The following is a 12,964-nucleotide window of genomic DNA, read 5'->3' as shown; positions in this document are numbered from 1 at the left end:
ATACAAATCTAGGATAAAATCCAGCAAACCTCACATAAATCTCCACAACAGCAGCATGTGGAATGTCCATAGTATCAAAGCTTTTGTGTTCATGTGTTGCAAATAATAACTATCTGTATGTTTCCAATGTGAAAAACCTGCACATTAACTGGCAAACAGAAGCAATAACGCAATGGTCTTTCACACTACTAGAATAAATTAAATTAGGAAGAACATTATGGGTCTTTATGGCTTAATCAGATGGTTTACAGATTGAGATAGATTTCCAAAGCCACGTGCTTAGAACGTAGCTGTGAGAAGCCCGTGTGCTGAGTTATTAGAAAAAATTTGTCTTCTTTTTTGTACAACTGAAAAAAAGCACAAAAATGTGGACATTTCAAAAAAGCAAAAACTATAAACTTACCTCTTTTCAACGTTTCCTAAGCTATTCAACCTGAAAAACCTTTCAGTCTCCACAGATTTCAGCGGCATAATCAGCAACTTTATGTACCATGCAACTGATTGACTGTACAACCAAACGTAACATCCACCCGACATTCCACACAACTTTAGGCTGCATTCATTCTTCCTAGCATAATTGCATCAAAACTCAGTGACATAGTTACATAATTTTGAAGCATGCGCGTCAGATCAGCGGAAACAACTAGTGCTGTTGCAACTGCAGAGATAAATCTAAGTGAATGAGCTGCAACTCTGCCATTTCCAAGCAGCGCTGATGACTAAAGAAAAGGAGGAATATTCTGTCAATCAGTAACCATATGGTAATGATGTATAACAAAAAAAAAAAAAAGAAAAAAAAAAAAGACTATTTCCACACAAGCATTTCGGGATGTATGACAACATACTGACTAATTCACTGGCCTAATAAATATGCCTGGACAATATCACCCTTATACAGTTGTGCTCATATGTATTCATACCCTTTCATTAAAGAATGAAAAAAAACAGCTGCCTGTAAAATAAGATGAAATTGACTAAAGTAATAATAAATAAAACATTACATTATTTTCTAACTCTGGTTCAATAGACATATTTTTTTAAAAGCAAACAAATAAGATAATTTATCACATATTACATCACTCATAAACTAATATTTTGTTGAACAATCCTTTAATGTTTTCGCTCCAGTCAGGTGTTTTCTGTTCCTCTCAGTCAGACTTCTGCACCTGTTGACAGGTATTTTGTCCCACTGTTCAACAGAAAAGTGCTCTAATTTGTCCAGGACCAATTTGTTTGTTTGTTTGTTTGTCTTTCTTCAGCTCAATTAAATGAAAAAACAGTGTCCTATATATTAGTAAATTATTTTTTTTTTGCAAATTTTTAGTTATTGTTCCTTTTTTAAGTCTCCAGTTATTTGAGTGACTGTTGTAAATTCAGCCTTTTCTTTAATGAAAGAGGATGAATACATATGAGCACAACTGTATTCTCAAAGTAAGCATTGCAATCGGTGACGTTCTTGTTATTTCCCCAAAGGTGCATTTACTATATAAAGCGTATTAAAGTTAAAAAATGTTTTAACAAGCTTCCCCAAGACAGTAAGCACATGTAGGGTTGGCTGATATGACGCAACCATGTTGCAACATCACCTGCCTAGATCAAGCTGGCACAGAGGCTTCCACAGACAGATGTTTAACAATAATAGAGTTGTTTAACAATAATATTGAGACGTTTTAACAACCTGTCTCTTAAGGTTTTCGGAGAAAAGACAAGTCAAGACACGTTAGACTGAATCATCTGGTCTTGACCTAAAACATTTCTTACAATAGGTTTCCATTAACTCCACGACGCACCAAGGCACAAAACAACCGTTTATCGCGTGGATTTTCATCCAATTTGTAGGAGTTACTTGTAAACTAGTGTTTTAACAGCAGGTGTCAAAATTATAGAACAAATAAAACAAATAATAGTCGACAATACAGCTAGTTAGCTTGATAACGTTAACTATGTGATGTACCTGTTCTCGTCCCCATAATAAAACATAACTAGTAAACATGAGCACTTAAAAAAAAAAAAAAAAAAGCAGTCTTACATAATATGCAGTTGTTCCTGTTTGATATAGTCATAATTCACCTTTTAAGAACCTAAAGTCAACTTTTTATGGCATTGAGCTACAGACTAACACTGCTAGCAATCATGCTAACCAATGAACAGTTCTCGTTTTTGTCCATTTTTATTATTATTACTATTATACTTTTTTAAGCTTACTGTGTGAAACCCTTGAGAGACTGAGGGGACCAAAACCTAATCATTGTTCGTGTTACTGTGAAACTTTAAAGACAACCTTTAAACAAATCAATCTTGCAAAAGTGACGTTAGCTTGCAAGTTGCTAACCCGAGCTAAAGTTAGCAAAACGATAGCTTGTACATGTTCTTTTGGAAAGTTGGGGGCTCATGTAACCCATTTACCAAATTTGAAACATATATTTCTTCAAAGTATACCAGAAACTATCACTTTAAGACAATAAAATTAACCAGACTCACGTTTTCCATTTAACTAGATTACCTAATGCTAGCGGGTTATTCACGCATACCTGGGCAAAAAGGATTTCCAAATGTCACTATCGTTGCGGTCTTCTTAGATAAACTGACTCTCATCTGCCGTGTTATTCCTAATTATGTAAATCCGCTACAGACTGGGTCCTTGTAATAATGTTGTCATGCGGAGGACCGTGTCAAATCTACTGGCTGTCAAATCCTAGCGAGACCTTTCCACTTTGACCTCTCACCCGCAAAGTGGAAAGCAGGTACGGAGCGACCTCTAGCGGACACCTGGAATAACTACATCTGATGTGTGCACAGTTTCGATGTGTGCACAGTTTCCAACTATTCACAGTAGAAATAGTCAAGTTACTTGGCATTTATTTTCGTTTTGGTCTCCCTCCTCTCTCTCTTTTTTTGTTTTAGCTTACTAAATAAATACTAAAATGTTTTGTCCCATAATTTTGAGAAATCATCTGCATGTTCAAAATAAAACAAATAAAAACATTCACACATGGGGCAGCATGGTGGTTAGCAATGTGGCCTCACAGTAAGAATGTCACTGGTTTGAGCCTTGGCTGGGGCAAAGTTTGGTTGGTGGCCTCTCTGTGTGGAGTTTGCATGTGTATGCGTGGGTTCTCTCCCAGGCATGCATGTTAGGTTAATTGGCTGACTTAACTAAATTGCCCCTAGGAGTCAGTGTGAGCATTAGTGGTTGTTTGTCTGTTTGTGGCCCTGCAATGGACTGGCGAGCTGTCCAGGGTGAACCCTGCCTTTCACCCAAAGACTGCTGGGATAGGCTCCAGCTTCCCCATGACCCTTTATTGGATTAAACGGTAAGGAAAATGAATGAGTGAATGATCAAATCAATTTCCCCACCCCTAATAACAAATATGTTGTTTTTATGTGTTAAAAAGCCTTAAAATCTAAGAATTATTGTTTATATCATAGCCTTACTTTGACCCTAAATTGAATAAGGTGAGTATAGATGTTCACATCCTGTTGAGTGCTGAAAGGAAGTGTGTGTTTGTATGTTAAGTATGTAGTTTCTCAGTTTTCCCTCAAAATGTAACAAATTAACCATAACCTAAATCTGTGGTTTTGCTGATAATCACAAGCCAGGCTCTAAATAAGACATCAATATCTCATAGTTTCTCCTCCACACAATCTGTATTTCCTAAAATTAGTCCAGATGACATCTTTAATATCTGGTTATAATAATGTAGTTGGTAAAGTGTCCCATTAGTTGTAATATACAGTAGAGCCAAAGGTGGATGCTGAAAGATGGAATCAGAGGACAGCACTAGACGTCCCACGGGCAAAAAATGATGCTCCTTTGTCGTGGACCTTGAACTGAAAGATTTTCTTCTGTGCATGCTGCCCATCACCTTGTCTCCTCCTCCAGGATACCTCCACCTATAAAACAAGGAGAATTATCACACTTAATACCATATCCAAATATAATGGCATGTGCACTGGTTAATCTCTTATCAACTCATTGTCTCCCAAAGACGACTTTTGCGCTTCCTGTATATGGAAAGCCGATTTAGCTAGGAGCACGTCAAAACTACTCCAAAATGTACCTCCAGAATGCACATCCAACATGTTGTAAATGCGCTCTGAGTGAGCAACCCCAAAGACGCCCCAACGCATGCACCCGACCAAATCAGCCCCTGTACATTAGGCAGTCGTGACAGATGAGCCAAAATCCTCCAAAACGCATTGGGTTCTCTGCTACAACAATGCCTGGCAGCCAATGAGTTCAATGGAAGTACCGTTACAAGGCCACATTTACAATTATGATGGGTTGGAAATGGGCTCTGCTGCATCCTGGTTCACTCTTTGCAGGGACAAGTTTAACAGCGCACACACACAACAGCACATCCACCGCTGTATGCCGATGTAGCCGAGCCACAGCTGCATGAGGCTGAGCAGCTTAACTGGGTAAACGGTGCAAATGACAGCTAAACTAATTTGCATATCCACAGGTCAATGCATGCTAAATAAGGCAAAGACGCTGAGTTACATCTAAGGCATTTAACATGAAGGTAATCTCATGAAGAAATAAACAGATGAAGCTTTAGAGGGAGTTTAGATTCTTCCCTTTAAATGGAAACAGCTGCAACAGAGATGCATTTTAAACCTGAAGATAATCTCTGACAAGAGTATCTCTCATCACAATTTAGATACCATGTCAGACTTTCTCATTCAGACATAGATGAAAACAAAACAAACATTTGTGATATGTTATTAATTCAACGCAAGCAGTGGTGAAGAAACTACTAATCCTTTTAGCTCCAACACTGATGTTTCTAAACAGATCTGGTATCAGATCCAACCGACAGATCCACACATCTGTCCACAGTGCTGCCGTCACTGACTAGAAAAGGTCCATGGCATAAAACAGCTCAAGATTACAGTGAAAATCTTGCTGCAGAATTAGTTAATCATTAATTATTCATCAATTACATCAATTAGCTATGCAGAGTTTACTCATGCAGCTGGAGGTGGACTTTAAAACAGTGAAACAACCTCCTTACTAGGGGTGTGACGATATGCTTTAGTCCCGATTTGATTTGATTCTGTTTTGATTTTTTGAATGCTGATTTGATTTTAATTGCAATTCTCACAATTCTTTGATATTGCTGATTTTTTTAGACTAAAAACAAACAGAAAAAACGTTCAAAACTTTTTTTGCTAGTCATTTTTCTTGATTTTAATTAGGAAAAAACAACACAGTAGCCAGACCATCATTCTGCTGCTATAATACCCAAGAAGACGAGTAAAAAGATCAATAAAATGGGAAAAAAAAAAAGTTACAATGGATTATTATTGTTTTTAGTTTGAAAAAAAAATCAATTTTTTATCTTAAAAAAAGTAGAATTGTTTTCTTTTTAATAAAATTTTTTTTTTAAATTGTGAAGCAAAAAATCCTGATACTGGATTTTTCGATTCGATTTTCCCACCCCTAGTCCTTATTGTCCTTTTTGGGAGACATAGTAGTGTAGAAACAGAAAAAATAACAGGACAGGGACATCAAGAAGAGTGGAAGTGTTTTGCTGTACAGATCGACACACCCTCAGAGGGAAAGCTCAGTGCTCGTCGTGCTGGATGGGAAATGAAGAATATTGACTCGGCGTTAGAGATCTGTGGTTTCGTATCAGTAAACTAACAAGTATGGAGGTAAAAAGTGCCTCTTGTATTCAAAGCCAGAGAAGCTTCATGTCTCACACCTGTCCATGTATGTCCCGGCAGTAGCCGGTCGGGAGACCCTGAACATGAAGAGTGAGGCTACACTGGTGGGTCAGGCCCTTCAACAGCCGCTCTGAGCCTTCATCTCCATCCCCCTCTTCTTCGCCGTTGCACCGCACCAGCATCACCATATTCCCCTGTCGTACGAGTCAAAGTCAGAATGATTGATCCGTTTACTTTCATGGTAATTAATTCTGTTTTTCAAGGTCAAACCTGCAGCTGAGAGCAGACTGTGGCTCTGCAGTAGTGGCTGAAGTCCAACACAGCTCCAGCGCTGACGCCCAGACTCAACAGCACACTGAGGTCGTCCACCAGCAGCACAGGAGGTCCCCAATCTTCTGCCGCTTCCTCCCCACCACCGAAACTGGTCACACTGGAGCGAACAAACTCATACAGACTCCGCAGGCCAACAGCGGGGTTCCTGAGGAGATAAAGGTGGAGATGATGGGAGGGATGAAAGAAAAAAAAAGCCAACAAATCTGTAAATGTTAAATCAAAAACGAGCGAGGAGACGGATTATTCTCCCAAACCTGAGAAAGTCCATGGCTTGACATTCTGGGTTTCCTTCTTGAGGAATCAAAATAGAAAGCGACTCCTTCAGTCCCTCCAGGAAGATCAGCTGGCCTTTCTCCTTCGCTTGGGTTAAGCTGACACCCTTAAGCCACACATTTCACACACAAATACACACACACACACACACGTGAGAAAAGACACAAATACTCCCAGAACTCAAGCTGTCTAATATAACTGCAGACATATTTACTTCATACACTGTACAATAATTTGCACTGCAGGACAGTTGAATAACAGATCAGCCTGAAGAAACAACAACAAAAAAAAAAAGGATCTAATTGTTTTAATTGATGGGAATTTTTCTCAGGCTGAAATTGATTGAAAGAAAAAAAGATCAATATTAGTACAATGTTGCAGCAGCTCCGCAGGCTTTTTCCTGATGGCTTGAATTCTCCCTGGAAAGGACTTTTATCAATAAAAAAAACCAAGTTTTTCCATTAATCAGTTACTTTTCTCCTGCGGCTGCTGACAGCTCAGATTTGTTGGACAGATTTCCGTCATGGTTCGTTTTTCTTCATCTGGACCATAAATGTAGAGTTAGATTGAGCTCAAAATGCTTTACTTGTCACTTCAGAGAGGTTGTAGGAGCTCAGGAAACAAACCCAGCATTTACCAACCTTTACTTGACAATAAAATATTTTATTATAGTAAAAAGTAACCCCATGATGCTTTTACTTGCAACTGATGGATTGAGAAATGTTTTATACTTTGAATGTATACGGTACCTTCATGCTGTGCAAAAGTAATGGATCACTAGTGGTATTGATCTTCATCACTCCATCAACCATATTTCATCAACTGTGGAATTATGTTTGCGATTTGGAGGCAGTCATTTTCACGTTTTGTTGGACCAAACAAAACATCAATGATTGTCTGGTTATGTATTTATATGCACTACATTATATTGGTGGTAGTGACTCTTTTTTTTTAAAATTTATATAACTTTATTTATGTTACTTTTACACAGCTGGTTCTTAATTTTTGCAATATCCTTGTATATTTTAATGTGAATATAAGGTGGTGCAATCTTCTTATTTATTTATCTATTGCTGTATATGTTATTGTGGGGTTTGTGTTATTTATAATGTTTGTACTGTGGTATTTTTTGTTACTTCTCCCAAGGAGGTGGTGAAGTTATGATTTTCTGGCATTTATTTGTCTGTGTGTTAGCAACTTTAAGCAGAAACTACTTGATTAATTTTTTTTCTGATAATGGATCTCGGTCCAATTCAGATTTCATTTAATTTCTGGCGTGATCCGGATCCCCATCTGGATCCAAGGATTTTTTAAAAGATTCTTTCTCATTGCAAAGAAGATCATTTTTATTAAATATGCATGTAACTCCATAATAAATGGTCAGGATGCTTGGAAAATAAAATACAGGACAAGTTCCTGACAGGTTTTACAAGATATCAAAGACAGATCTGGATCCTGGCAGAAATTCCTTATACTACAATCTACAACAGGAAAAAATAGAGGATCTTTGGCATTTTTATTACTGTAAGAGAACAAATGAAGACAAAACAAGCAACATACCCAAGACACTGTAGGTTCATTATCAATGTATCTGGGAATCCAACAGTTTAAAATTAACATAGAAACTATAATATAGAATGGAACTCACAATGGAAATGAGCTGCTTGGGGGAGGAGTTGTAATGTGTGCTCTTTGGTCGCTTTCTTTTCTACTTAGTGTGAAATGTCACACACTTTGTTTGTGTGACATTTCAGCCATCTTGCACAATTGCACAATGAATTTCCCTCAATGGACAGTGACATGTATCCTAAATGATCACATTCACCAGTAACCTTCCCACTTTGTTCATGATTGTTCCAAGTTTTAGACAACGCCGACTAGGAACAAGCAAGGTCTCCTGCCACATTGCCAGATGAATTACGTGTGTTTGAGGAAATTACTTATATGCTCCACTGTTTTTATTTACAGCTCTTTTGTAGGGGGTCATGTCTTCCACCAGGCACCACAGCTCATCTAGACCTGTCATCGCTGTCGACACTGATTCATACATTGAGACTTGGACAGGTATTTATTTTAGAGATGTCATTTTTAAGACGACTCCAAAAAAGTTTTAATGAATTAAAACAACTTATATAATTAGTGAAAGAGTGTTTTACATGGCCAGATGTTCAGCTGTAAAGTATAACAGTTTTATGCCACATCTGTAATAACTAAATAAAACAGCTGGATTAGGATGACCAGAGACTCACCAGTCTTTGACTAACTGCGCTGTAATGGCTGAAGGACTGAACCAGACCCAGAAAACACACTTTGCAACGGGCTAAAAGAAAAAACAGACATTATCTGTCACATTTAAAGACAATACAGTTAATATGAGAAACAAACAGGTGGTGCAGCTCACCTCGAAGGTAGAAAGAGAGGAAGTGATGAATGAGGAAAGAGGCATCACTCTGTCTGTCGGACACCAAGATAAACTCTCCCTGCGAATATTAAATAAAATAAGGATGATATTAAATGCTGTAAACACAATGAAGTTCACATGAATGACAATGCGTTGTATATCACTGAAGAAAAGTATGAAATTAAAGCGTGACAAACAATGTAAAAACATTTCATTCTTACCCGTGTGAAGCTGTCCGGGGAGATGTTCAGGATACTGTTAAGCTCTGTAAACATCGCTAAACTAACCAGAAAAACTCATCATAAATATCTCAAGACAAAGGGTTGTAGGAAACTAATACAACACTATGGAAATAAGTTGTGTGGAGATGCAAATCTAAATGTTTTTATTGTGTATTAAAAAGTTTAAAAAAAATAATATTGCTGTCTATGAAAAGATTTTGGAAGCTACAGTCTGATACCTGCTAGCTTGAAACTACAGCGTGTGTTGTCAAAGATGTTTTATTGTAGAAAGAAGTCCAACTCTGCGCCTTTTCGGGTTGGTGGGTAAGAATTTTAAATAGAAAGTCATTTAAACAAAATCTTATTTCCAAGAGACGACTTTAACTATTGGAAGTTAAAGAAAAAAAAAAATGTTAGCAAACTGGCCTTTTGATATTCCTGTCTTAATATTGACTTAACTTGTCTTCTTTTTACCTTTCTTTTCTTTCTTTCTTTCTTTCTTCCTTCCTTTCTTTCTTTCTTTCTTTCTTTCGTTTAAAAAAAACATTTCTGATGAAAGTCTCTGGATAGTGAAGTTTTCTTTCCTTTATATACGTTAATGTCACAACAACAACAACAACAAGTAGATGATTAAATCTATATAATACCTATATGAACTATAAACATATGATACCTCGTACTTTTTTAGTGCTTGAATTATACAATTTTATAATTAGGTATAAACTATGAACATGTAGAATATGTTTAATTTAAAAAGCATTTTTAAAAATGGGAAGAGTACTTAAAGAACCACATTTAGCATAAATGTTCTAGTTTGAGACCTTACTTATCACTTGCAGAATTCAAATGTAAGAGCTAATCATTAACTGTGAATAACAAAAGATCTTCTCATACTTAATTCTACTTTAATCACATTTTGCTTATTATTTTTTAAGCCCTTCTAAGCGTATTTACTAGATATATGAGAGGCGATCAGTGGGACAGAGAGGCTTTTGTTTATAGACGATCTCTGTAGACTAATGAAACTTCTTCGATGTTCTCCTTTGGTTTATTTTAAGTTTAGCGCCACCTGCTGGTGATAATAACTTATTACCGTCATTTAAAAACGACAAATTCAGACTGGCAACCTGAATTGTTTTTTTTCCCCACGATTCCACAGTTAAAGTTTTTTCTTAAGAGCAATTAAATTTTGGAATTTAAATAATGCCACCCATACTTTTTCCATAGTTACTTATTCCAATGCAGGGTTGCAGGAAGTTAAAAACCTATTCCAGCAGCAACTGGACAAGAGGCAGGGCACACCTGGACAGGTCACCCTTTACATAATACCTTATACTATTATATAATAATTCACATATTACAACAATTCTGCAGTTCTTTCATGCTAAGTGAACTAGTGGAATTGGTGGCTTTATATTTTATATGAATTCACAGCTAAATTAATAAATATTAATACTAAATAAATGTCTTCACAAGTTTTCAAGATAATTCATATACATTATTTTAGACTATTAATGGCTTTCAGGCTAAACAAATATTACATATTGGAATTTAATGCTATACAGGCTGTGTTTATCTAAAAAAAAAATTAAAAAAGAAGAAAAAAATTGTGCTTGAGTGGGTACGAATGCTGAAAACTGCAAGATATAAATAAAGAAATATTAGTCTACTTTTGCTCATCATCCATATTCCTCAAAAAAGAAAAAAAAAAAAAGGTGCTATGATGCTCTGAGACACTGAAGTGTTTCATTGTAGAGAAAATATTTTATTATGGGACTTCTGATTTTTGTTTATTTGCACATACAAGACTGGACAGAGCTGTAATCTAGAAATGATTGTGATCTTCAGATCCAGCAGCGTCAATATATATGGGCTCAGGCACACTTCTGAAAACTATTGTCAGTGACAGGAACCAATACTGTCTGTTGTATCGGTTCCTGTGATAAAGGACAAGACAGGTAAACTTAGTGACAGTAATAATTACTGACCAGTAGGAATGGCAAGTTCTGTGTCTAAAGTATTAGAAAGAGTCATTATGGAGCCGTATTTGTACACCACGTCCAACCAGTTTGGCTTCAAGCATAGGCATGGTACAGATATATGCATTTTTGCACTCAAGGAACTCTTGGATAAATATCACACCCAAGGGTCCACAGTATTTATGTGTTTTCTGGACGCTTCTAAAGCATTTGATCGGATTAATCATGATAAATTGTTTGATACTCCTCATACGCCGAGGTGTTCCAGGGTACCTAACAAGAATACTTATCTACTGGTATTCCTGTCAGACAATGATGGTGAAATGGGGTGACTCTGTCTCTGACTTGTTTAAAGTGAGTAATGGAGTTTGTCAGGGTGGAATCTTGTCACCGCTTCTGTTCAACATCTATATTGATGCTCTGTCTGTCCAGTTCAATGATTGTAAAACTGGTTGTACTGTTGGAAATGTCCTGTGTAACCATTTGATGTATGCAGATGACTTGTTGTTGATAAGTCCTGATAATGCAGGTCTGCAGATGCTCTTGAATATCTGTTCCTTGTACGGTATTGAATATGACATTAAGTACAATGCCCTAAAAAGCCACATAACAACTATGAGTACTGAAGAGGACCAGAAGTTGGCTTTTCTCGACTTTTATCTCAGTGGAAATGTTCTTAAGGTGACAGAAGAGGTGAAATACCTCGGAAACATCACAGGTGACCTCTCGGATGATAGAGATTTGCATAGGCAGCGATGTGACCTCTATGGTCAGGCTAATGTATTAGCCCGTAAATTCTACATGTGTTCCACCGATGTTAAAATGATGCTTTTCAAAAGATTCTGCTCACAGCTGTATATCAGGGGCGGACTTACCATTTGGCAAAACTCAGCGGTTGCGTAAGGCCCCCAGCTCTTTAGGGCCCCATAAAACTTGTCTTACACTTATGATTATTTATTACTTTCTACAAACAAAAATTTTTTTTTGATTAAAATGCATTCGCTAAACTGTCAGCAAAATGATTATTATAGTATGTGCGTCTCGGGACCCCCCCTTCAGGTATATAGAGCCGCGCAATAATACCTAATGTGATCTGTGTGTGTGTGTGTGTGTGTGCCTGTGATGCGGTCAGTGAGTTGATCTGTAACTTAAAGAATGACTCGTCACGATAAATGATCAGTTCGTACCATTGAGTAAAGCAACCCTTCCCTGTCATTATACACCGTCCTCTCAGTCAGCAAAGAGACTTTTACACTGGATGTTTGTTAGCAATGCAAATAATATACAACAGTGGAGTAGAAAGTGCAATATTTACCATGGGGCCTCATGCCTACCTTTGCCTGGGTCCCCAAATATCTTAAATCCGCCACTGCTGTATACGGCACACTTATGGCGCAGAAACAAAAAGAAGAACATGCAGTCCCTAACAGTAGCATACAACGACTCTCTGAGAATGCTCTTGAAATCCCAAGACACAGCAGCGCCAGTCAGATGTTTGTGAGCAATAATGTCAGATCCTGTGCTGCTGTTGTTCCAGGGTACCTAAACTTGTGCTGCTGTTGTCAGACATTGTACTTATGGAATCATCTGCAGAGATCTGAGACTGTCGAATGATATTGTACAAGCTCTGTTCTGTCCTAGGATTAGCATTGTCAGGTTCCCACCTAATATCTGGAAAAACTGGCACTCCTGCCTATATTTGTAATTCTTCTTGCATTGCACTTCTCCTTTTATTGTTTCCACCATTTTATTTTTTTCCATGTGATTTTTTTTTTTTTTTTTTCTATTTCTATGGACCGGGATTCTGTGTACTTAATAAAGCTTGAATTGAATTGAATTGAATTGAACTGAATTGAATTGAATTGAATTGAATTGAATTGAATTAAATTGAATTGAAATGAAATGAAATGGAATGAATTGAATTGAATTGAATTGAATTGAATTGAATTGAATTGAATTGAATTGAATTGAATTGAATTGAAATGAAATGAAATGAAACGGAATGAATTGAATTGAATTGAATTGAATTGAATTGAATTGAATTGAATTGAATTGAATTGAATTGAACACCTTTTCTAACCATT

General features: G+C 36.9%; 2 protein-coding genes across 2 annotated transcripts in view; both read right to left on the bottom strand.

Annotated features, from left to right (window-relative positions):
- Positions 1-2,662, bottom strand: part of scap (SREBF chaperone) — a 30,539-nt gene extending 27,877 nt beyond the window's left edge. The window contains exon 1 of the mRNA XM_079240162.1: positions 2,532-2,662. The gene's annotated coding sequence lies outside the window, so the exon portion shown is untranslated. The remainder of the gene's footprint in view (positions 1-2,531) is intronic.
- A 1,028-nt stretch (positions 2,663-3,690) lies between these two features.
- On the bottom strand, positions 3,691-9,142 carry elp6 (elongator acetyltransferase complex subunit 6). Its single transcript, XM_079240155.1, has 7 exons — positions 8,902-9,142; positions 8,681-8,759; positions 8,529-8,599; positions 6,261-6,385; positions 5,944-6,151; positions 5,712-5,867; positions 3,691-3,894 (listed from the first exon to the last, which is right to left on the bottom strand). The coding sequence occupies exons 1-7, from the start codon at positions 8,953-8,955 to the stop codon at positions 3,769-3,771; spliced, it is 819 nt and encodes a 272-aa protein (XP_079096281.1). The 5' UTR covers positions 8,956-9,142; the 3' UTR covers positions 3,691-3,768.
- Between the last annotated feature and the right edge of the window lie 3,822 nt (positions 9,143-12,964).

The sequence above is a fragment of the Telmatherina bonti genome (assembly GCF_933228915.1).
Source record: "Telmatherina bonti genome assembly, chromosome: 5".
Classification (NCBI taxonomy): domain Eukaryota; kingdom Metazoa; phylum Chordata; class Actinopteri; order Atheriniformes; family Telmatherinidae; genus Telmatherina; species Telmatherina bonti.
This window is presented reverse-complemented; position numbering and strand designations above follow the sequence as displayed.

What these genes read in the sequence shown, in the direction of transcription:
- elp6 (XM_079240155.1), bottom strand. Translation starts at nt 8,955, where the DNA reads ATGTTTACAGAGCTTAACAGTATCCTGAACATCTCCCCGGACAGCTTC. An exon ending in CCCCGGACAGCTTCACACGG is followed by an intron (nt 8,760 to 8,901) that starts GTAAGAATGAAA and finishes TAATATTCGCAG; the next exon opens with GGAGAGTTTATCTTGGTGTC. An exon ending in CAAGCCATGGACTTTCTCAG is followed by an intron (nt 6,152 to 6,260) that starts GTTTGGGAGAAT and finishes TTATCTCCTCAG; the next exon opens with GAACCCCGCTGTTGGCCTGC.